This window comes from Oncorhynchus mykiss, chromosome 20, assembly GCF_057628025.1.
Source record: "Oncorhynchus mykiss isolate SJ-2025 chromosome 20, ASM5762802v1, whole genome shotgun sequence".
Taxonomy (NCBI): Eukaryota; Metazoa; Chordata; class Actinopteri; order Salmoniformes; family Salmonidae; genus Oncorhynchus; species Oncorhynchus mykiss.
The window spans coordinates 23,749,115-23,775,277 of record NC_143041.1 but is presented as its reverse complement, the minus strand read 5'-3'; the positions used below and the strand labels follow the sequence as shown (position 1 = coordinate 23,775,277).

At 42.2% G+C, this 26,163-nt stretch overlaps 2 protein-coding genes across 4 annotated transcripts in view; one reads left to right on the top strand and one right to left on the bottom strand.

Annotated features, from left to right (window-relative positions):
- The window catches only part of LOC110499140 (uncharacterized), a 28,767-nt gene extending 22,812 nt beyond the window's left edge, over positions 1-5,955 (top strand). For both annotated transcript variants that reach the window (XM_036955938.2, XM_036955937.2), the window contains exon 32: positions 48-5,955. In XM_036955938.2, coding sequence (XP_036811833.2) covers positions 48-4,412 — 4,365 coding nt within the window. In that variant the 3' untranslated portion in view covers positions 4,413-5,955. The remainder of the gene's footprint in view (positions 1-47) is intronic.
- A 997-nt stretch (positions 5,956-6,952) lies between these two features.
- Positions 6,953-20,484, bottom strand: LOC110499141 (syntaxin-4). Of its 2 annotated transcripts, XM_021576074.3 has the most exons (12): positions 20,437-20,484; positions 20,213-20,292; positions 19,762-19,866; positions 19,299-19,398; positions 15,291-15,365; positions 15,120-15,190; positions 14,916-15,024; positions 14,661-14,734; positions 8,798-8,935; positions 8,405-8,515; positions 8,228-8,314; positions 6,953-8,087 (listed from the first exon to the last, which is right to left on the bottom strand). In XM_021576074.3, exons 2-11 carry the CDS (start codon positions 20,240-20,242, stop codon positions 8,237-8,239), a joined length of 891 nt encoding a protein of 296 aa, XP_021431749.1. In that variant the 5' UTR covers positions 20,243-20,292; positions 20,437-20,484; the 3' UTR covers positions 6,953-8,087; positions 8,228-8,236. The 2 variants fall into 2 exon arrangements, with proteins under 2 accessions (XP_021431749.1, XP_090068773.1); XM_090212647.1 differs by lacking the exon at positions 20,437-20,484 and having other exon boundaries at positions 15,291-17,753; positions 20,213-20,400.
- Positions 20,485-26,163: the final 5,679 nt, after the last annotated feature.

The following is a 26,163-nucleotide window of genomic DNA, read 5'->3' as shown; positions in this document are numbered from 1 at the left end:
AATAAAAATCACTAGCGGCTGCCAATCTCTCTGCTCTGTGTTTACAGGAGCAGGTGGAGGCTGCCAGGAAGGGGCTGGACCAGGCAAAGGAGGAGGGCCTGAAGCTGCAAGCAGGCTCCTCAGACAACGACGACGAGGACTTCTCATCACAGCCAGTAGAGGAGCCCTCCACTCCCGGGTCGGGCCGCCGCCCACGCAAACACAAAGAGAAAGGCGCCCCCTCCACCAGGACCAGCGGCAGGCTCCGAGGGACCACGGCCTCCCCAGAGCCCGACACCCCAACTTCCATCCCCAGAGAAGTGCCTGAAAAACTCCGCTCTGCTCTGAGAGGACGAGGGGGGACCAAAGACACCACCACCCTGGCTCACACAGAGCACCCAAGGGTCCACACCACCTCATCAAGGCTCCAGGAATCTGCCAAACCTGCAGTGACAACCACGGCCTCTCCTCGAGACTCCAGTCTCATATCAGGGGCGGCAGCGCCACTTCTCCGGACCCAGTCCCACTCCAGTTCAGTGCCTTCCACTGCCACCAGTCCTCCAGCTGGGAAACCACTGACACAACCAGGGGAGTCGGACACTGAGTCACCCAGGAGGGAGCAGGGAGTGTGTGTCTCCTCGGATTCCATGTGTCCGGTGGACCACCAGTCATACTCTGCCCAGGCCAGGGGTTATGACAGCAGGGACCAGAAGTCCCTGTCTCCCCCCTTGGTGTGCTCTCTCTCCCGGTCGCCACGCAAGCGCCAGTCTGCCGACGGGGAGGTCCTGCTAGGCCTCCCGGAACATTCCCCATCGGCCAAGGTCCTGCGGAAGCTCCCTGGTCGCCTGGTGACAGTGGTGGAGGACAAGGAGCCCAGGAAGAGGAGGAGAGGCAGCGGAACGGGAGGAGGCTCATCAGAGGAGACGGAGCACGCAGAGTCGGGCCGAGGCTCAGACGTTCCAAGCGGAGACGCTACATCCCAGGCCCCTGACAAAACCAACCAGTCCCCCAAAGAGAGCGAGAAAGGGACGGCCTCAAAATACTCCTCAAAGATCACCAAGCTCCCAGAGGACCCTTTAAGACACACCCATCCTCCCAGAAACTACCCTCCTTACTCCCCACCCCACCACTCCCCTGATATGCCGGTGCTGAGGAACCTGCCGGTGCGGCGGCGGCTTGAGAGTGAGTCTCGCGTGGCGGCCCAGTTAGGAGAGCAGGGTCTGGGCCGAGGGAGAGGAGGGAACTACCACAGGAAAATGGACACTCAGCCAGGAAATGAAGGCACCGCGTCCTCGGGCACTAATGTTGCTAACTCGACCCCGCCGTTGAAACGAAAGAGGGGCCGACCCCCCAAGACTCCCCTCAGGGTGGTGGAACCCCAGCCAGAGCATCTATCCCCTCCCCACCCTAACTTACCAAGTGAGGAGGGGAGCCCCCCCTTCTCCGCAAAACGCAAGAGAGGTCGTCCCCGCAAAAACTTTGGGTGCAAAAATGCAGTGGGTGCAGGAAAGAACTCAAACGCCCCCACTGCCAGCACCACCAGCCAAGCTAGTTCCCTGTCTGACACTGCTGCTGCAGACACAGAGCCACTAGCCCAGTCTGCCCCCTCTAAGCCTCAAACTGTGGCCACCTCTGCTGTCTGCACCAGCCAAGCCTCTCCGTCTACCAAAGCTGAGGACTCCACCGCAACATTAAAAGCAGACACTAAGACTGAGTTCCCTACCACAACCCCAACTGCTATCCTTGCGACAAGCCCAGCTCAAGTCCTTACCATAACTGCTATTCCTGCGCCAAGCCGAACTCAAGTTCCCACCTCAATTCCAATCTCTGTCTCCACCTCAAACTCAACCTCTGTTCCTGCCTCAAGCTCACCCACAGTATCCACATCGAGGATGACCTTTGGTCATGCCTCAAGGTCAACCTCTGGTCCCATCCGAATTCCAACCGCAGTCCTCACTTCAACACTGGCCCAATTCCTCACTTCAAGACCTAGAGTCACCACTTCACCGCCAGTCTCCACTTCTTCATCAATCTCCACAACAACTGCCACACAAATCTTCACCCCTACCCCCAACAAGATTTCCACTCCTCCCCTTGCCCAAATCACTATCCCTACTCCAGCTCTAGCCCAAATTGCCACATCAGCCTCTACCACACCAACATTCACACATGTGAAACCAACCCTTACTCCGGTCTCTTCCACAGTTGTCACAACTAATCTACCAACACTTAGTAAACCCACCACAACCTCAATCGCAAATCTAACCACAATTTCCACACCAACCCCACCCAGCATTGTCACCACCGTTACACCAGCCCCAACCACAGCAGCTCCTGCCACAATCTCCATACCAACTTCTACCAAAATCACCACCACAACCCCCACACCAGGCCCTACGCCAACCATCACGTCAACTGCTACACCAGACCCTACCACAACGGTCACAAATGTCAAACTAACTCACACACCAGTCCCTACCACGATCAACACAACCTCTGTTCCAATTCCCAACACTATCCCCACAGCAGCCCCAACCAGAATTGTCACCACCGTTACAGCAGCTCCTGCCACAACCTCCATAACAACTTCTACCAAAATCACCCCCACATCAACCATCACATCAACTGCTACACCAGATCCTACCACAACCGTCAAACCAACCCACACACCAGTCCCTACCACGATCACCACAACCTCTGTTCCAATTCTCAACACCATCCCCACAGCAACCACAACCAGAACTGTCACCACTGTTACTGCAGCCACTACCACAACACCAAACCCCACCCCTTCCCAAGTACCCACCACCATCACCACCAAAATCCACACCCAGATATCCACGCCAAGTTCAACACAAGTACCCCCCCGAGCCCAAATTCCTGTTACGTCCAGCATCTCCACTGCTGTGGCTGTCACCGAGAACCAGGCTTTGGAGCCTGCTCCAGTGGAGACTGCCCATAACAGAGACTCCGAGAAGATAACAGACATGGAGGTAGAAGAGGATGGAGAAGAGGAGATTAGTGACTCTCAACCGAAAAAGAGGAAAGTGGAGAATTCTGAAGCCAAAGACACTGTCCCAGAGGCCCCAGTGGCTCCTCGGCCAGAAGAAACTGATAAACAGAAGGTAGAGGAGAGCGTCGGCGACGACAGAGCCACCAGCAAGAAGAGGCCTCTCAGTCGCCAGAGCAGTCAAGAGTCTGTCCGCTCCTCCTCTCCTTCCTCTGTGTGTTCCACATCCACTCCCACACGGTCAGCCCAACACAAGAAGGCTGCAGAGAAGAGGGCACCTGCCAAGAAGATGCGAGGGGAGGTTTCCTCTGACCCAGAGAAGGGGGAGGGAAAGGCAGAGAAAGATTTTACCAATGCTACTCAGAGAAAGCAGTCCAGGTCCTCCTCTTCAGACTCTGACACCTCTGAAACTAGGAAGGAGCGCCTCCTCACCCGCTCAGCCCAGAGCCGACAGGAGACCGAGGGGGATGGAAGACCCGCCAGGAGCTCTGAACGTGTGGGCAGGAATGTGTCCAACAACACCGGTACTGATGAGTCTGGCAGCCAGACATCCTCTGTGAGAGTCACCCGGAAATCTTCTGTTCCTCAGCCCACCCCAGATAGAAAACCCCAGTCCAACAGTGTGCCCTCTAGCCAGCCAGAGGTCCTAGGGAAGAGGTGTTCAGCCCTGAACGCTGCAGCCAAACTCCTTGCCATGCGAGGCAGGATCGACACCCCTGGCAGCAGGAAAGACCCTGCGGCTAAGACCAGTGGGCAGAATGCCACTTCTCCTGCTTCCTCTGACAAGAACCAGAAGTCCAAATCTAAAAGTGCACCAGCCACTCCGCCAACCAACTGCAACAACAAAGTAGGAAGCAGCAAGACAATCCCAACCCAGTCAAGCCGCACCGCTGCACGCTCCACCCGCCAGTGTCCTGGTCCCCTCATCCCGGCCTTGGAGACGAACAGCAAGAGGGGGAGCAAAAAGGAGGAGAAGGAAAAGAAGAAGCCCTCCGAGGGAAAGGAGGAGGGTGAGCGGGAGACGCGCTCGTCCAGGGGCCACAGTGCATGCAGCAGCATGAGTAGCGATGGTGGTGGAGGCAGGAGCCAGAGCAGCAGCAGTAGCCTCAGCTCCCAGAGCACCGGGCCCAGGCGCAACCACTCACGAGCACCCTCCTCCGGCAGTGAACGTGAACGCAGCACCGAGAGGGGCAGGAGGCGCAGCCACAGGAAGGAAGGAGAGGGCCGTGGGAGGGAGACCCGGAAGGAAAGAAAGGAGAGGCACGCCCAGAAGCGGGAGAGGCTTTCCCAGGAAGGGAACGCCGGCTCGGGAGAGGGCACCCCGGACAGGGTGCTGCGCAGCGTGGCGGCTATGGCAGCGGCTCAGGCCCGCACACCAGCCGCTAACACCCGCTCCTCCTCCGCCCAACACAACAAGACATGATGGGAGGACTAGAGATGAGGAGTGAGGGATTCTGACTGGGAAAAATAGAGGGGTAGGTTGTAACAGAGGAGAAATGACCTCTAAAGTTGCTGCTTTGTCTACACTGACAGACCAGAGCAGAACAATGAGTGTTGTGCAGGTCAGTGACCTCTCTCCCTCTTGGGCCCCTCTCCCCCCCAACCCACATTAAAGCTGGTCTCCTCTCCAGTTCAGCCATCATCAACTGGGGGAAAGGCTCAGGGATGCCAGACTGTGTGCAAAGAGAAAGGTGGCACCATGGTAGTGCCATTCCAGAGGTGAGGTGTTGCTAGTCCTGAAGGTGTCACTTCATGCAGACAGTGACTTGACTGTGGGGACTTTGTTGCGAGTGAGTAAATTGTTAGTTCACACTATGTACTGTAAAACATTTAAAAAGACTGGAATACTAAGAGATGTATGTGTCTGAGAGAGGTTTAAATTGTGCCCTATGTACAGAGTTTATTCGCTGCCAGGGTTATTGATTCAAAATAAGCTTGTGAGTGACAGTTGTATCGTAAGATGAAGGTTTTAGACAGTTGGGTTCTGGACATATTGTCAACTGTTCTGTTTCCAGTCAGCTGATAAGTGATGGATATTTTATGGTTTCTTCCAGGGAAATGGGAAGAGAGCAGATCTGTAAATGTGATCTTTGCTGCACTATGCTGGAGTTGGTCTTTGCTTGGGCCTCCCTATCTTGTGATTTTCTGCCCACCTTTTTAAATCCAGCCTGCATTTTTTTATTTGCACATCAGACATGTTGTCCTCAGCATAATTTGAGTGCATCGTTGTGTAGTATTTTTATTACATTAATTTCAATCAAAATACTACTATGTTCCTGGTACCTCACACAATGCATCTTTCAAGCTCTAAATATGTATGTCTTTCTTGAGCTTCTGCATCTTGAAGATAGTACTTATTTTGCTTACTGGCAATGCAGAAACAGGAGCAGAACTTTGATTTAATTCTCCTCACCTTTCCAAAGTCAGTCAGACATTATGGTCAACGTCATGAAGTTGATCTAAAAGGGGATTGAATCCTTGTGAATAAAATGAGTGCCTATTAGGCCGAGCAGGTGGACGGAGATCCCAGTTTGCCTTGTCAAGTACCTGACGTTGGGGTGTCGTCATTAGTACAAAACAAATATTTAAAAAATCCACCTTCTGTAAATCACAAGTAAAGCACCCTATGCATCAGTGCTATCAAATTCTATATCATTTTTTACTATTGTCATTTCTTCATTGCACCTCTTTCATGTAAGTACTTGGACAAAACATGTGAATAAAACACTGGTACAGTTCCAGGTGGCTCTATATATTGTCAATTTACTTTGAGGACTTGCATTTGGAAAAACAATTTTTGGGCAGGGTGCTGTTTTGAGTGAATGGGTGGGTGGAATATGGTAATGGTCTTATTTTGTTATCTTGATGTCTTTCATTTGTTACATTCCTCTGTTCCCTTGTAATTCCACATTGTTTTACTTGAAAGATTAATAGACAATGAGTTGAATAAAAAGACCAAAAATGTATTGGGTGTTTGGATGTCTTACTACCTACCTTAGTTGAATCAACTGACTAATTTATGGAAAACAGCATCTGCTAAATGACTAAAGTGGAAATGTGTTTGTGCACGGTGCTTATATTATACATCTCATTAGGTGTCATGCAGGATTTGTTGTAAGATTAATATTGCTGGTTGGAATGTAGGCATATTGGGCAAATGTATACTGAACAAAAATATAAATGCAACCTGCAGAGTTACGTAAGTTAATCAGTCAATTGAAATAAATTCATTAGGCCCTAATTTATGGATTTCACATCATGGCTGTGCCTCGGAGGGCAAAGGCATACTCATTTGGCAGCCAGGCCCAGCCAATCAGAATGAGTTCTTTCCCCACAAGGGCTTTATTACAGACAGAAGTACCCACACACGATGCTGCAGGTGAAGAAGCCGGATGTGGAGGTCCTGGGCTGGTCTGTGGTTGTGAGGCCAGTTGGACGTACTGCCAAATGATCTAAAACAACGGAGGCAGTTTAGGGTAGGGAAATTAACTTTGAATTATCTGGTGGACATTCCTGCAGTCAGCATGCCAATTGCACGCTCCCTCAACTTGAGACATCGTGTTGTGACAAAACTGTGCCTTTTATTGGCCTCAGCACAAGGTGCACCTTAAATGGAACATGCTGTTTAATTAGCTTCTTGAAATGCACACCTGTCAGGTGGATTAATTATCTTGGCAAAGGAGGGATATAAACAAATTGTGCACAATTTGAGAAGCTTTTTGTGCTTATGGAACATTTCTGGGATTTTTTATTTTAGCACATGGGACCAACACTTTATATTTTTGTTCAGTGTACCATAAATCTTTGCCCGTCAGGGATTTGCTTTTGTAGCCATGTCTTTAGTACATCAATCTGATGGCTATTGAGAACATATACAGTACTAGAAAATGTTACATTTTAAATGCGCAAGGTTTCCCTCAGAGAATATGCAGCAGTAGCAGAAACAAAGGCACGGAGACAAGCCATACTCTGCTAACTTTAATCTGGGCAACAGTTAAACCCATTTCATTTTTTAAAATTAAAATTGCTGAACGTTTGATACAAAATTCAACAGCCACATAATATACAGTAACAATGTACTTCACTGCTCTCCTCACTCATCCCGTTTCTCCCTTTGCCAAATACTGTACAAGTATTTAGCTCCTCTTGTCACTTCATAGGGAGGAGCTAGTCGGCACAGAGAATTAAGGCTAGGGTAAAGTACCATGGCTGATCTCTTTACGGTTTGAAAAACAAATCTGATAAAATGGTTAGAGTTCTTGAAGCAGAAGCGCATTGAATAATTACAGAACAGATTCCATCCCTTCTTTAAAATAAGGTAGTGCGCTACTATACTCCATGATCTCAGACAGAGCCCTTAGATGTCTGCAAACACAAGAAAATGTTAATTAGGGGGAAAAAGGCACCATAACTATAAGGGTTCCTATTACTGTGGCAAGACTAAACATAGCAGCTTCCATAATATTAAAATTATAAATAAATACTGAAGTGAATAGGACATGCTTAGACCACATTCTCCTAATGGGAGAGACATTTCAAGTGCCAATTCTTTATAAAAGAGTCACATGGAACTCATTTCAGATACCTTTCAAATTTGATAACGGCACGTCTTAATTACTCACCAAATAATAAATTGGCGATATACAATTATATTATTCTAGATCTGCATTTAAAAACAAGAAGCCATAAGCGCTTAATGTTGTTTTTTCCCCGCTTTGTACTAATACAAGACTAATACAATAAGAATCACTTTAGCGCTTTAGTTTTCCTGAGCAAATCCGATCAGCACCTTGTCAGTGTCGGTTCAAATACTGCATTCTTCCTTGGGGACACGTATGGGTCCAACAAGTTGAGTAAGTAACGGAGTTGTCCACACTTTCATTTAGAGTGGGCACCACAGAGAGCCCAAAAAAACTTCAGCATTGCCTTTTGCTGAAAGTGGGGCAGTTAACGTATGAGCATGAGAGACAATGGCTGTTTGTGCATGTGTGCCTCCCGGTCTGTGCCAGGGTATCGATAGTTAAGAGGTCAGTGATATCAATAAGACAGGACTTCTCTTCAAGGTCCCAGGGCAGAAGTGGGTTAGAGGAAGATGACACTGCAAGGAAGAATTTCAAAAAAGTACAAAATAAGTTGATTGAATACATTGACCTAATCAATAAATGGTTCATCGTTTTGTATTTTTTAGTAAATTAATGTTGAAATATGGCCATTTTTGCTAACTACAAGAGAACTCACATCAGGATCTCAGGAGAAGCTGATAGCCAATGAGATTGCTAAAATGAGGAGGAGAATGGCACAGCATAATGCAATCCATATCTTCTTCTGTAGAGGAAGAGAGCGATAGAAAGGTAGTATCAATGTTCATTAGCTAACCTGTCCAATAATTGGCACAACCTGAACATTAATTCCTACCTTGCGTGCTTTGTTTTGGTAGGTGGCAGCCTTCGCAGTGTCTGCCACTGCCTTTTCCACATAGTTAGTTGAATTGATGATGTTGGCTTCAATGCGGTTGACCATCTCCCCCTGCATAACAGAACAACAGTTTGTCAATTCAGCAAATGCTTCACTAAAAGGTATTTTGCCAACCAACTTTCTCAGTAACAAGTCTCCAAAGCCCATTTCTCCTTCCTCCCCAAAGTGTGTGCACTTGTACTGGTGTGGGAAATAGAATTTGAAAAATGGATTCTGCCCATGCTTGCACCAATCCAAAGCTTTTAAACCTTTGACAGGGAGTTAACAAGTGCACACTTGGGTAAGAAAGGTAACAGGGCTCCAGTTTGTCCTCCTGGGGTGTGACAGTCTTACCTGAGCCTCCACCTCCATGGCCAGGTACCGGAACATGTCATGCAGGTCCTTAATGCTCCTTTCCAGTTTAAGGATCTCGTCATGCCGGGACTCAATCTCATTCAGTGCCTGCTTAGTGGCTTTAGCGTCGATCAGGATCTACAGGAAGGAGAGAGTAAATGTTACAATCACGTTCTTTAGAGCCTGACAAAATGTCTGAGAAATGACGACAAGTGTCTATTTAACTGCTCATAAAACTTAACACATCTAGTCAAGAGAACATCAACTACGCTTGAACTGAAACAGCTATAGTCACACTCTAAAGCAAGGGTGGCCAAAGGGTTCCATCTATGGGGTTCTCTTTCACAACTATGGTGACTATACAGATTTCTAAGAATGTCCCCAGACACAGGCATTGCAATGAGTGCTTACCAAATCCAAACCTGTAGTCCAATGCAAGCAAACAAGAGTGTCTTAAAACAAAATGTCATTTTACTCCCAAGTGCCTTCAGAAAGTATTCAACCCCCTTGACTTTTTCCACATTGTGTTGTTACGAAGTTGGATTGATCGGTCATTTTTTTTGTCAAAGATTTACACAAAACTCTGTTCAGTGGAAGAAGAATTAATTTTAAAAAGAAATGAAACAATATATCTTGAGTAGATGAATATTCAACCCCTGAGTGTTAGAATCACCTTTGGCAGCAATTACAGCTGTGTCTTTTTGGGTTCGTCTCTAAAAGCTTTGCACACCTGGACCGTACAATATTAGCCGTAAAAAATAAATTAAAAAAAAGTACATTTTTAAGCTCTGTCAAGTTGGTTGTTGATCATTGCCAGACAGCCATTTTCAAGTCTTGCCGTATATTTTCAAGCCAATTTAAGTTAAAACTTTAACTAGGCCACTCAGGAACATTGAATGCAGTCTTGGTAAGCAACTCGAGTCCAGTGTATGTATAGTTGGCCTTCTGTTTTAGGTTATTGTCCTGCTGAAAGGTGTATTTGTCCCCCAGTCTCTGTTGGAAAGTAGACAATCAGGTTGTCCACTAGGATTTTGCCTGTGCTTAGCTCTATTCATTTTATTTTTATCCTGAAAAACTAGTCCTTATCGATGACAATTACACCTCTAACATCATGCAGCCACCACCATGCATGAAAATATGAATAGTGGTAGACCGTATTGTGTTGGATTTGCCCCTAGCAAATGTATAAAAGACAAAAGCTTTGTTTTGTTTCTTTGCCACATTTTTTGCAATATTACTTAAGTTCTTTATTGCAAACAGAATTAATGTTTTTGAATATTTGTATTTTGTACAGGATTCCTTCTTTTCACTGTCATTTAGGTTAATATTGTAGAGTAACTACAATGTTGTTGATCCATACTCAAGTTCTCCTAAAAAAAAAAAAATCACTGTTGGTGAAATCCCTAAGCGGTTTCCTTCCTCTCTAGCAACTAAGTTAGGAAGTATGCCTGTATATTTGTAGTGTCTGGGTGTATTAATACACAATTAGTGATGTGCAGTTCGCTAACGATTCATTCTTTTTGACCTACTCTTCACTGACTCAAGTCATGATTTTTTTTTCTGAGTGATTTGTTCATTTTAGTTGGATGTTTGACCTAACTTACTATTGCTGGCCGCAACGAGTCCAACAGCAGGATTAATAGACGCTCCTCCGGCTCAGCAGCTCCAGAGACATGCGCCGACCACCAACTGTCTATCATAAGCACGCAGGTAAATACTTCCCTACCAAGCAAAAGAGCAGTAACTACACATTGTCAAAAATTAGTTAGACATTTTTGATACATGCTTTATCAGGTGGACAAATATCCTGCCTCCACTGTGTTGAGAAAATTGGGCTCATTTCTGCAGTAACTGGAAAAAGTGGCAGTGAAACCAGGGACAAAAAGCAGTAACTGAAAAAAGTGGCAGTGAAACCAGGGACAAAAAAGCAGTAACTGGAAAAAGTGGCAGTGAAACCAGGGACAAAAAGCAGTAACTGGAAAAAGTGGCAGTGAAACCAGGGACAAAAAAGCAGTAACTGGAAAAAGTGGCAGTGAAACCAGGGACAAAAAACCAGTAACTGGAAAAAGTGGCAGTGAAACCAGGGACAAAAAAGCAGTAACTGGAAAAAGTGGCAGTGAAACCAGGGACAAAAAGCAGTAACTGGAAAAAGTGGCAGTGAAACCAGGGACAAAAAGCAGTAACTGGAAAAAGTGGCAGTGAAACCAGGGACAAAAAGCAGTAACTGGAAAAAGTGGCAGTGAAACCAGGGACAAAAAGCAGTAAACTGGAAAAAGTGGCTGTGAAACCAGGGACAAAAAGCAGTAACTGGAAAAAATGGCAGTGAAACCAGGGACAAAAAGCAGTAACTGGAAAAACTTTACTGAGCTTTGGGCTGCAGCTTCTATGGTTTACCTTTGTATTATTGATTAATACTTGTATCAGCAAAAAACAAACTATATGAAACGAACAGCCGCATACAAATAAATCTATGAACAAGTTTGTGCAATAAAAAAAACAAACAATGGAAACCAGTGTATTCCAGTGGGTATACAAAGCAAGAAGGCAGTAACTGCCATCTAGGGTCAGAGGTCAATATGAATAAAAATGTCCTCATGTTAAGACAACAGAACCACATCTAATGATCTGACTACAACTCATTTGGCTGGACAATTAAACTATAAAGCCATTTTTCTGAGTTCCACTCTATGAGCAGTTACTGCTCTTTTACTTGTGTTGGATTCTAACTTCTAACTTGAAATATCCTTATTCATGTTACCATATTATAACTGAGTGTATGGAAATCTACTGAGTGAGAAAGGGTAGTGCAGAAAGATTACATTCTGTCAGAACATGTTATTGTTAAATCTCATGTATCCTATAGAGAGAAGGGCAACGGTCTGGTTTCAGTCACAGATAAAGTAGGACAGACGTGAGTGAGTTAGGGAGGAATTCTGGACGAGGTCAGGTCAGATGAAGTGAGAACGAACAGTCGTCACTTGAGTTCCTGCCGAGCAACAAAAATGTATTGGCTGTCTAAATGTGCAAGGAAGAGACTCAGCCTAGAAGGAGGGTATAAATATACAGTACCAGTCAAAAGTTTGGACACAGCTACTCCACTCAAGTGTTTTTATTTATTTTTACTATTTTCTACATTGTAGAATAATAGTGAAGACATAAACTATTAAATAACACGTATGGAATCATGTAGTAACCAAAAAAGTGTTAAATGAAAATATTTTACATTTGAGATTCTTAGCCACCCTTTGCCCTAATGCCAAGAGTGCACAAAGCTGTCATCCTCTCAACCAGCTTCATGAGGTAGTCACCTGGAATGCATTTCAATTAACAAGTGTGTCTTGTTAAAAGTTCATTTGTGGAATTTTTTTCCTTAATGTGTTTGAGCCAATCAGTTGTGTTAAGGTAGGGGTGGTATACAGAAGATAGCCCTATTTGGTAAAAGACCCAGACCATATTATGGCAAGAACAGCTCAAATAAGCAAAGATAAATGACAGTCCATCAGTACTTTAAGACCTGAAGGTCAGTCAATCCAGAAAATGTCAAGAACTTTTCAAGTTTCTTCAAGTGCAGTCGCAAAAACCATCAAGCGCTATGATGAAACTGGTTCTCATGAGGACCGCCACAGGAAAGGAAGACCCAGAGTTACATCTGCTGCAGAGGATAAGTTCATTAGAGTTACCAGCCTCAGAAATTGCAGCCCAAATAAATGCTAAAGTAACAGACACATCTCAACTTTTCAGAGGACACTGAGTGAAATCAGGCTTTCATGGTTGAATTGCTGCAAAGAAACCACTACAAAAAGGACACCAATAAGAAGAAACACGAGCAATGGCCATCAGACCGGTGGAAATCTGTTCTTTTGAGATTTTTGGTTCCAACTGCCTTGTCTTTGTGAGACGCAGAGTAGGTGAACAGATGATCTCTGCATGTGTGGTTCTCACCATGAAGGAGGAGGTGTGATGGTGCTTTGCTGGTGACACTATCTGTGATTTATTTAGAATTCAAGGCACACTTAATCAGCATGGTTATCACAGCATTCTGCAGCAATACACCATCCCATCCGGTTTGCACGTGGGACTATCATTTGTTAATTCAACAGGACAATGACCCAAAACACACCTCCAGGCTGTGTAAGGGCTATTTGACAAAAGAGTGATAGAGTGCTGCATCAGATGAGCTGGCCTCCACAATCACCCGACCTTAACCCAATTGAGATGGTTTGGGATGAGTTGGAGCGCAGAGTGAAGGAAAAGCAGCCAACAAGTGCTTAGCATATGTGGGAACTCCTTCAAGAATGTTGGAAAAGCATTCCTCATGAAGCTGGTTGAGAGAATGCCAAGAGTGTGCAAAGCTGTCATCAAGGCAAAGGGTGGCTACTTTGAAGAATCTAAAATATATTCATGTAACACTTTTTTGGTTACTACATGATTCCATGTGTTATTTTATAGTTTTGATGTCTTCCCTATTATTTATTATACAATGTAGAAAATAGTAAAAATAAAAACCCGTAGGTGTGTCCAAACTTTTGACTGGTACTGTATGTGCTTGTGTAAACATGTCTTTGTCTTTTCAGCTGTTTCACTCAGTGGATGAATAAACTTGGTTTGGGCTTTGACTTGTCCGTTAGTTTGTCAGGACCTAACACTTGGTAGGGCAGAATAGATCATGAGCATAGGGAAGAAAAATACATGTTTAGAACTGATAACTGATCACATGGTGCAAGAATGATCGCAATTAATTGATTATTGAATATTACGATGAACACAGCTTTGTAGAACCAAAACATACATAGCCTTTGCTCAACAACCTCGACCTCCAGAATGAAAAGTTTGGGAGGGGGGGCTGCAGCTTGCGAACGACATTGTGCTCATCTCCATCACGGACGGCGGTCAAGCAATGCATTCTGCCAAGAGTCGTTCACAATCTTATCCAGTTACAGCCACAACTAGACCTCGTTACAAACGTATCAATGCATCTTATTTGTTATGCCTAGCAATCAAACAAATGCAGGCTACATTGTTTAAAGCACACATTTACAAGTCTGTCACAAATGACAGCTCCAATAAGCTCCCCATGGTGAACGAGACGGTTGTAAGACTCTTTCGAGTTTTCAGTTCCATTGTTTGCCAGTAGGGGGTTCTGCATGCTCTGGGCATTACTGACTCAAATTAACATAATCAGTCTAAAGATTTGTTCTTTTGACTGAACGAGTTGAAAATATCTGAGTCAGTAAAAACAGCCAAACTTCTCATCACTATCCAAAGCGTAATTAATAACTTCACCATTCTCAAAGGGTTATTCAGTGTCTGAGTGACCTTACATATAATTGTATGTGTAGGGTACAGAGATGGGCAAGTCATTCAAAAGTCCATGCAACTTATTATGTGACTTGTTAAGCACATTTCACTTTAAATTATTTAAGCTTGCCATAAAAAAGGGAATGAATACTTATTGACTTAAGACGTTTCAGTTTAAAAAAAATAATTTGTAAACATTTCTAATAATACAATTCCACTGGCATTATGGGGAATTGTGTGTATATCAGTGATACAAAATCTCAATTCAATCAATTTTAAACTCAAGCTGTAACGTGGAAAAACACAAAGGGGGTTGAATACTTTCTGAAGGCACTGTATATGCATTTGTCTTTGTCCCAAACACTAAAGAGCTTAACTAGACAATGTAATTTCTATGTTTTTTGGTCATTCTGCTATATCAGAAAAACACAGAGCCTGAAAAGTCATAGTTAACAGAAAATTACCCAACAAAAAAAGGAAGAGAACAATGTTGTGGGATTGCCAGCAGGTGGTTTCAACGTGAATCATGAATTGTGGTTCATTTAAGTCAGTCAGTCATACTCACATTCTGTGTGAAAACATCAGTCTGTCCACTTTCAAGCATACCGTCCAACTCCTCATCTGTAACATTGGTGCCCGCTGGAGGGATATAACAACAGTTGATGCTTTTGGGTATATTTCATTTTCACATGAAATCCCCTTTGTAGATGAACTTCTACATTGTAGTCTTGAATTCAAAAGATAAAAATCCATGGTGTTGAAATCACTTTCTGATCAGCAGTATGTTAACAGTAACAGATGCACAGAACAACAGCATTACTTATTCTGAGCTGCCTTTGTATCCTCTCCACGTTGCGATCTCTGTAGGAAGCCTGGATGGTGTTACAGTGGTCCATCAACTCCACAAACTCTCGAGACAAGACACCATGCTAGAGAAAGAGAGAGATGGAAGTGTTAAATTAATGTCAGCCTACAGTATATTGGATTTACAATCAAGACTTTATTAATTATATAGAAGCCTCACTTGTGCTCTCTGCATCCTTAGGTTTATGGGAACGTATTTCCCATCATCATCCCCTTTTTTGGGTTCAATGGCTGTAAAAATAAATAAATAACAATCGGTTGGATATTTCTGTATTCAGGTATGAATCATTAGTCAATATCTCACCATATAATTTCAGTTTAGGATACTCACTGTTCAGTTTCTTCTGGATCTGCATTGCCATTGTTTTGATCTCTTCCCGAAGGGTTTGGAGTTCCCTTTTCATACCTGAACAACAAAGAAACGTTACGTTTACTGTCAACAGGCAGAGTAACAAATCCCTCAGCCTGTAGGGCTGATAATGGTACCTATAATGGTACCTAATAGTACGCTTAGCAATAACTGCTTTATCACCAAAAAGGAAAAATGCCCTTCAAACAGAGACACTTTTTAGTACAATGTGTCCCTTCTGACAAGACATGGAGGTTCAGTGATCAATTTCGCGACAGCTCACATTACATAAGGGTATTTCCATGTAAAAAGCTCCATGAGCAATAGCATTAGAAGCTCATAGCGGCAGATCAAATTTGGTGTAAAATGAAAGCAAAGAGTCTATATTTCTGAGAAGTTAATGCTTTCTACATATTTCAACCATTTTCCCATCCTAAAAATGATGAATAAGCAAAGGCTTTGATGTCTGGTCAAACAGATGGAAAAGGGTTCTTACATCTATCTAGCAGAAAAACTTAGAAGGTATTAGAAATACATCAAAGCACAATAATGTTGAAGTCCCCTACCAACTAATATCAACATTTATATTTAGTTTTGCAAACTGATCTGCCTTCTGTAGGTTTAAGAAATATTGCCTACTGTCTTGTCTTTCCGTTACCAAAAAACCCATCGATCACTGATATATTTTCTAATTAAATTAAAGTTCACATAACATTAGTTATAAGCAGTAATACATGAGGCCATGTGTTATGACATTTTTTTTATCGGGAGGCAAAGCCACTCAGGTGTATTTCTGCTGTTATACAACAGTTTACCAGCATGAACAACAAGATTCTTTCCCAAACCATACATTTTCCAACAAAATGTGAGGTTACATTCACTAACACTGCTTGTAAAGTGCAATTAGCGGCATTCTCTGGTCGTTAGTTCGATTTGTATTGACTGCCATGTAACGCGAATCTACCCAAGTGCTGGTTGATAGTTCCAGAACTTGAGGTTGCTATGGCAAACAAAAATGGTTGCTATGGAGGCTCTTACCGTTGCTAGCTAGCCAACACAGCTAACAAAGGAACCCAAACCAGCAGTGCGCGAGCGCCATCGTGCGCTATCGTGCATAAATGTATTTTGTCCCCCTGCACCAAACGCAATCACGGCACGCAGGTTAAAATATCAAAAAAGCATTAAAAAATATCAAAAAGCATTAAACATGTATGGCAATTTAGCTAGTTAGCTTGCACTTGCTAGCTAATTTGTCCTATTTAGCTAGCTTGCTGTTGCTAGCTAATTTGTCCTGGGATATAAACATTGAGTTGTTATTCTACCTGAACAACAAGGTCCTCTACTCCGACAAATTAATCCACACATAAAACGGCCAACCGAATCGTTTCTAGTCATCTCTCCTCCTTCCAGGCCTTTTCATCGTTGAACTTATATAGTGATCGCATCTAAACGTTCATAGTATTACCACGACTACCGGCAAAACAGTTTGTCTTTCAATCACCCATGGGTAAACCAATGAGGAGATGGGAGAGGCATGACTTTCAGCGTGATCTGCGTCAGAAATAGAAAGGACTTCTATTTTAGCCCTTGGCAACGCTGACGCTTGTTGGCGCGCGCGAGCAGTGTGGGTGAAATAATTGAATAACATAGATTTCAAAATGTATTGTGGGACGCTCACGCACGCGACGTGTCCGGTCTGGTCAGCATGTCGGCTGGAAAGACTGCAAACTAACTGCGTTTCGTTTTACTTATTCATTTCTTTACATTTTTTTGTGTATCCATACAAATGATGCTGAAAATCTGCCTGTCTGTATTGCAACAAATGTCAGAGATAATGTCTTGATGCTTTTTACAGTGGAGATCAAGTTTCTAAATTGCATGACTGAGCCGATGAGACACTGGATCTGTAAATGTAATAGTAGTGTGATGCTAGGTAATGACAAATGATGGCACTTTTTATGAATGTTGTTTAGTATATCATGGGCAGGATAGACTAACAATGGGAAATTCAAACCACCTGTTTTATAAAATGTTTTAATAAATCATAAACCAAATTCTTATCAGTTAAGTTATTAAAAACGTGGCATTCTGTTACCAAATCGACCACAAAAATCTGTAACAATGACTGCAACTGAATTAGCTACAGTGAGAATTCATAGTATTTTATTTAACTAGGCAAATCGGTTACGAACAATTTCTTATTTTACAATAACGGACTACCCCGGCCTAACCCTCCCTGGACGACGCTGGGTCAATCATGCGCCACCCTATGGGACTCCCAATCACGGCCAGTTGTGATACAGCCTGGGATCGAACCAGGGTCTGTAGTGACATCTCTAGCGCTGAAATGCAGTGCCTTAGATCGCTGCGCCATTCTGTAGGGTTGTTCCATGTCATATCATCAAGCCATGACACCCACCATCTCAGATTGTTCTGATATAATTTCTGTAGTTAGAAAACAGATACGATTAGCATTCCTGCAACAATATTTTATTGAAATATAATTTAAACTCTGAAAAATTAAGCTAATTGATAGGACCCAAATTGGCTATTTTAATTTATAGGATTCACATAATATTAAATAAATACAGTAGTGCCTAACATCTGATTTGGACCAAACTTTTTTCTAAAAGTAGCTAGGTTTCTATCCAATTGGCGACAGATTGTCATGCGAATATTCTAAAATCAGCATAAATAAAATATGCGCATTTCCCCACCAATGGTGCGTTTCCACCAAACTGACTTGTTGCGGATAAAAATCTGTATGTGATGACATAGCGCACACAAAATGTCAATTTTCAATTACGTTTTCATGTACCGAATAAAAATCTAAAGTTCAATGTGTTTCCATCACATTTTCAATTCTACCGATAGTTGTGCCACAAAAAGCAAATGTGCCTACCGGTCTTGCCGCGTGCGCTCTAGCCAGCTCGCAGATACAGTGCGGGTAGGTTAGTCTGCATGAGATTATTTTTGTCAAAAAGGCAGTCAAGCATCAAATAATCATGTCACCAGAATAAGACCCTTGAAATCTATTGGAAAAGAGCATCAAGCTAATCACAGTGCACTTTCACCACTGTGAATTTCATCATTTATTTCACCTGTAGCCTAATAAATTGCATGCTTTCCCAGGTCATAGTGGGTGAACCATGCACCATATCATCTCGTGACTCCAATTTTACTTCAATAGGATGGTTATTATATCAATATTTGCGCATAAAATGGTGTTTCTGCCATTTCTCACATAATTAATTTTACCAATATAAAAATATCAATTTGTCGAACGGACAAAATAACCTGTTGCCATTTATAAAATTGCACCGGAACTTCCTGTTTCCATCACAGATCTATCTACCTGTTACCAAACTTAACATCTGCACTGTTTTTTGAGTAAATGTGTTTTTGTTCCTTGTGCATTGAGTTGTATGGTTTGTTTAACTTGGTAACTTGGTATACATTTAAAGTAAAAAAATCTGAGTCTCAGTGTCATTCTGTGGGTGGGTATAATTTGTGGAACGTTCCAACAGGAATCTGTTCCAAAAACATTGTAAAGTACAAGGTTTCCAACAAACAACGCATACAAAGTAGAATGATCAATTCACCTAGCTAATTAGCTGCCGAATAGGCATCAACCCACCACATAGATTATTCTTAATGTTTGTCCATAGGCTAACAGAGTGAAGACAGACATTTTTCAGAATAAACGTGTTGAGTGACAAACTTAATGAAATTGCCCACTCCCTACCCGGTATCTTATTCTGCCGCAATACAACTTTGTATGCGTTGTTGGCAACCTTGTTATTTACAAAGTTTCGAGAACAGATTCCTGTTGGAACGTTCCACAAATCATACCCACCCTCATTCTGTTACCGTGGAAATGCAATATTCTATGCATATCATATAATAACTCCTACATATATTACCACCATGCCATATATTTACATACAGCATATTATGTATATATTCGTGTGTTAGTGTTGCTCTACTGACCGTCCTCTGGCAGTGCCACACCCAACACTGTCTTCTGTTTGTTCTCAAGGTCAGAGACCACCTTTTTAAGCATCTCCATTACCCCTCGAATCTCTAGGACCTGATGAGAAGGGATAAACAGGCTGGTAAATTTAATAGAAGCTAAACTGTGAACTAGTTTTTTTGGGGCACTAAGACCAGGAGACAAATTCCGCATCACCCTGTGTGTCACTGACGAGATGACTGTGTTCGCATAACATGTACATTGGGCATACAGAAAAGCTACTGATTTTGACTTGGCATTATTTCGGCCAGATCACATTAGAATGATAGTTTATGTTGGCACAACAAACTGTTCCTGTGCTTGGCATCCACAAGCCAAGATAAAAGTACTGCAGAGTAGCATAACATTGAAACTGACATCAAGTCACCATAAAAATGCAAACAGATGTCTCAACACCTGAATCAATTTGCATGATTTCACCTTCTTGAAAAAAGCATCATTCTCCTTCTCTTCCTTCACTGTAGAAATCCCCGGTTTGACCATAAGGGCCCTGCCCTCTTCATCCTCGTCTGACGCCTCTGCGGTCTGGTGTGTGAGGGAGAGAGAATAGGGAAAGAATGGACACATTCATCACGTCATTAACAGGTAAATCCAACATGCAACACATATTAAGTGCGGCATTGAACTTTCAATACACTTTTAGCCACTGGCCCATCCTTGGTTCTAGACTCTTAATTATGCTAACTTAGCTAGATATCCGAGGAGTACAAAAAACTAGCTAGGTTCCCCAATTAAAATCAATGTAGCTAGCACTAATAGCTAACAGATAAAGAATACCCTATGAAATAGCTACAAATTCTGCATTTGACGTCTATATTCATTGATATTGGTTAGTATAAGTTAGCTAGCCTGTTTTTCTTTTTACACTCACATTGCCAAGTTCCTTAGTTCGGTCCCGCATTTCCTCTCAGTCCAAATGCAATGTATTAACGAAGATACTATTACGATATCCTATATCAAGGTAAATATTTGTTTAATCACATGAGCAATAAAACACACAAAGTTTGTCATTCAACAAGTAAACTGCTACCACAGATATAAAACATATTTGCTGCTACTTCCTCTTCAGCTAGTATTTCAGAGAAAAATAGTTACCATTAGAACACACGCCACCTATCGTACTGTAGTTTAATATAGGTAATTGACGGCGCATGCGTGGGTTTTTTTATACTTTCGAACTAGCCACTGCGTAATGTTGCCCTCTGCTGTAAACACGATCATATTTATAATTCATTTGCGCTTAATTTTAACCTATTTAATCCCATCAGTCACAATAGTGACCGAAAAAAAACGTTCCCAGTTATAAGCCTCTAAAACGTTTACTGAATGATATATTGATGCATTTCTAGCGAATATTAAAATAATAAAGGGTCTCAATGAAAAATGTGCAGTGCCACATGTTTGTCAATTTTGTACATTTTCACATGACCAGAGCTGTTTACTTCCTGGTTGCACCATGAGACGATGATGGCTGCATCACAGCTCCCCCAAAAAAGGTTAGGTTATGTATGTTAACATCAAGATAGGACAAAGATTTTTGGTACACATCATCTTTAAGGTGTCTAGTATTCATATATGAATTTGCAATTACTCAACTTTGTTCAGTGTGGTCATAGAATGAGTAAACATGTTAACGGCAACAATAGTGACAGGCAGGATAACACAGTGCACATACGTATTTTTTATTTATTTATTTATTTTATTATTATTTATTTTATTTATTTATTTTACCTTTATTTAACCAGGTAGGCAAGTTGAGAACAAGTTCTCATTTACAATTGCGACCTGTATACACATATATAGTTCTTGTTCTACCTAACTTTCTGCTCTGTTCTTTCTTTTAGTTTTACTTTGAGTCAAGTTCTAGATATGTTGCTCAGACAAGGCGTGCAACATTGCACTTATCCCTCAGAGATTGTGATAGCGATGGGTCAGATATGGACTATGAGGGGGAGACAGGTAATTTGCCAGCCAGGCTGTTGAATGTATATGCTGAACCTATGCAAACTGATCATGACAGGAACAACGTTATCAGTGATTATGACCTACCCCTCACCACCCCACACTCTTCTCCCTGAGACTGGGTTGGGTCATGGACCCAGTGTCGTTCTTGGTGTTGCAGAGCAATCTCAGGTGCCTCAAGGTTGCAAGTTCCTTCATAACAACCTCTTCACTTCGCTTGCACTCCTCGATGAAATTATAAAAAGAGGATATGGGAGCTCTGGAATGATGAGGCAAAATTGTCTGTTTGATGTCCAATTCAAGCCACAGAAGGACTTCATGAAGTTACCTCGGGGAACTTCTGAGGTTCTGACCAAAGGAGACAAGTTGCTGGTCCGTTAGAAAGACAATAACATTGTCACAGTGGCAACAAACAGAGGAGAAATACAGTGAGACCTCTGTCAAGAGAGGAACAAGGAGCAATGTGCCTTTTGACAAAGTCCCACAACCAAAATGCATCAACTGATAAAATGAGAAAATGGGTGGTGTTGAACTTCACAACCGACAGGTTTCAAGATACCATATCTCCATAAGGTCTAAGAAGTGGCATGGGCCCATCTTTTCATGGTCTCTCAACAGTGCACTTGTAAACAGCCATTTATTTTACAGAGATGTTATGGGAGGGACCATCAACCTTCTCATGGATAGTGGCACAGTCTCTTATGCAAAAGTTTGACACGTAACCACTGAGCCGCGGGAGGAGATCTCTACTGCTACTACTGTTGAAGATCAGGCAAGATATGACAAAGCTTCCCACTGGCCAATCATCATGATGCACCAGTTCCATAGATGTTGTCATTGTGCACTTGTAAACAGCCATTTATTTTACAGAGATGTTATGGGAGGGACCATCAACCTTCTCATGGATAGTGGCACAGTCTCTTATGCAAAAGTTTGGCACGTAACCACTGAGCCACGGGAGGAGATCTCTACTGCTACTACTGTTGAAGATCAGGCAAGATATGACGAAGCTTCCCACTGGCCAATCATCATGATGCACCAGTTCCATAGATGTTGTCATTGTGCACTTGTAAACAGCCATTTATTTTACAGAGATGTTATGGGAGGGACCATCAACCTTCTCATGGATAGTGGCACAGTCTCTTATGCAAAAGTTTGGCACGTAACCACTGAGCCACGGGAGGAGATCTCTACTGCTACTACTGTTGAAGATCAGGCAAGATATGACAAAGCTTCCCACTGGCCAATCATCATGATGCACCGGTTCCATAGATGTTGTCATTGTGACAAATGCACTACCTATGCATGTGAGAAATGCAAAGCGCCACTGCACATTGAGTGCTTCAAGATATACCACAGACAGTAGAAAAGGAGAGCGAATGAAAAAGGGCTGAAAAAGCCCTCAATAAAGGGTGAGGAGAAGCAGTTCAACAGACTTCTAGGAAGAAAAGAAAAGTTGACAAAAATGGAAGAAGACAATCAAAATGACTGAAATGTTTTTGGAAAAGAGGATCAATTGATTGAAGACATACTGTATGACAGTAGGCCTAACTGATCGAAGTTCAAAATAGTGATGCACAAACTAATCGTGCACTTGGTTCTGAAGCCTACCTCTATAATGTATGTATGTATGTATGTATGTGTATAATATATATATATATATAATATTTTTTTGTAGGCTTCTACTTGAATGCATGTTCTACAGGCTACCTCGATCCTAAATGTTACCTTTATGTTCAATGTGAATGAATGACACGACTGCTATACAGTTGTTAGTGAATGTTGCACTAAAATGTCACAATGACAATGTTACAATGAATATTGCACTAAAGTAAAAGTTCAAAGTTACAATAAAGTTACAATATTGATCTTTCAATACGTTACAATACATTACAATAAAGTAACAATGTTGAAATACGTTGATGTTTTTTTTTTGTCTTTGCTCTCAGTATTCATATCGGTGTTGTATAGGGGTTTTTGATATGTAAAATAGTCACACTAGAATGTGATGGGGCATTCTAGTAGCAATGCTGGGGACTGCCAGTGACAGAGTTTTAAATGTGTTAATAACTGGGCTGGGATATATAAGAATTTTCATGACTGCATAGGAGATATATGTTAGTTCAGTATACATCACATTATCCCACCGGTCACAATTGTAACCGTCTATAAAACACACTTTTTCACCTACTTTTCCATGAAAATGTAAAAAAGAATATTGATAGATTATTTCAAAGGCTTACTAAAATTTGTGATTAAATGGGTTAATTGTTGTACCCCACAACAAAATCTGAAAGTCCATTACCTACTGTTTGTAACATGACTAACATGCAGCCCAAAATGAATTTCAATCTTCAATCTTTCAATCTTTCAAAATGGCTTCACCTGGAATCTGTCCTTCGGAACACATTCCGGACTTCACAGCAAGTGAAATGCCTTTGTGCTAAACTGTATTTATTTGAGCCTGGTAAATCTATGAAGAGGACTCCAGATCCACAAACGGACGTGATCGGAAGTTGTACTATATAAAAGCTCTGAGCCTAGCAGAAGGGAAAACACATTTTCAATGCAAGGATAGATACAAGACACTGATCATCCAAGTCAAATCAAATGTAATTTGTCACGTGCTGAACACAACCTTAATGTGTAAAACAAAGTAAGCTAAATAAACTAAAGGTAAAATAGCAGCACAATAAAATATCAATAAAGAGGCTATATACAGTTGAAGTCTGAAGTTTACATACACTTAGGTTGGAGTCATTAAAACTTGTTTTTTAACCACTCCACAAATTTCTTGTTAACAAACTATAGTTTTGGCAAGTCGGTTTGGACATCTACTTTGTGCATGACACAAGTAATTTTTCAAAAAATTGTTTACAGACAGATTATTTCATTTATAATTCACTGTATCACAATTCCAGTGTGTCAGAATTTTACATACACTAAGTTGACTGTGCCTTTAAACAGCTTGGGAAATTCCAGAAAAGGATGTCATAGCTTTAGAAGCTTCTGATAGGCTAATTTACTTAATTTGAGTCAATTGGAGGTGTACATGTGGATGTATTTCAAGGCCTACCTTCAAACTCTGTGCCTCTTTGCTTGACATCATGGGAAAATAAAAAGAAATCAGCCAAAAGACCTCCACAATTCTGGTTCATCCTTGAGAGCAATTTCCAAACGCCTGAAGGTACCACTTTCATCTGTACAAACAATAGTACGCAGGTATAAACACCATTGGACCACGCAGCCATCATACCGCTCAGGAAGGAGACGCGTTCTGTCTCCTAGAGATGAACATACTTTGGTGCGAAAAGTGCAAATCAATCCCAGAACAACAGCAAAGGACCTTGTGAAGAAGCTGGAGGAAACAGGTACAAAAATATCTATAGCCACAGTAAAACGAGTCCTATATCAACATAACCTGAAAGGCTGCTCAGCAAGGAAGAAGCCACTGCTCCAAAACTGCCATGAAAAAGCCAGACTACTGTTTGCAAGTGCACATGGGGACAAAGATCGTACTTTTTGGAGAAATGTCCTCTGGTCTGATGAAACAAAAATAGAACTGTTTGTCCATAATGACCATTGTTATGTTTGGAGGAAAAAGGGGGAGGCTTGCAAGCCGAAGAACACCATCCCAACCGTGAAGCGCGGGGGTGGCAGCATCATGTTGTGGGGGTGCTTTGCTGCAGGAGGGACTGGTGCACTTCACAAAATAGATGTCATCATGAGAAAAGAAAATGATGTGGATATATTGAAGCAACATCTCAAGGCATCAGTCAGGAAGTTAAAGCTTGGTGGCAAATGGGTCTTCCAAATGGACAATGACCCCAAGCATACTTCCAAAGTTGTGGCAAATGGCTTAAGGACAACAAAGTCAAAGTTTTGGAGTGGCCATCACAAAGCCCTGACCTCAATCCGGTAAAACATTTGTGGGCAGAACTGAAAAAGCGTGTGTGAGCAAGGAGGCCTACAAACGTGACTCAGTTACACCAGCTCTGTCAGGAGTAATGCGACAAAATTCACCCAAATTATTGTGGGAAGCTTGTGGAAGGCTACCTGAAACGTTTGACCCAAGTTAAACAATTGAAAGGCAATGCTACCAAATACTAATTGAGTGTATGTAAACTTCTGACCCACTGGGAATGTGGTGAAATAAATAAAAGCTGAAATAAATCATTCTCTCTACTATTATTCTGACATTTCACATAAAATAAAGTGGCGATCCTAACTGACCTAAGACAGATCATTTTTATTAGGATTAAATGTCAGGAATTGTGAAAAACTGAGCTTAAATGTATTTGCCTAAGGTGTATGTTATCTTCCGACTTCAACTGTATAATGGGTACCGGTACCGAGTCAATGTGCAGGGGTACGGGTTAGTCAAGATAATCAAGGTAATATGTACATGGAGGTAGGGGTAAAGTGACTATGCACAGATAGTGAACAGAGAGTAGCAGCATATGTGAAGAGTGTGAAGGAATGTGTGTGTGTGTGGGGTGGGGGGGTGGGGGGATAATATGCATGTGTGTGTGTGTGTGTCTGTAGTATGTACAGTGGGGCAAAAAAGTATTTAGTCAGCCACCAATTGTGCAAGTTCTCCCACTTAAAAAGATGAGAGAGGCCTGTAATTTTCATCATAGGTACACTTTAACTATGACAGACAAAATGAGAAAACAAATCCAGAAAATCACATTGTAGGATTTTTAATGAATTTATTTGCAAATTATGGTGGAAAATAAGTATTTGGTCAATAACAAAAGTTTATCTCAATACTTTGTTATATACCCTTTGTTGGCAATGACAGAGGTCAAACATTTTCTGTAAGTATTCACAAGGATTTCACACACTGTTGCTGGTATT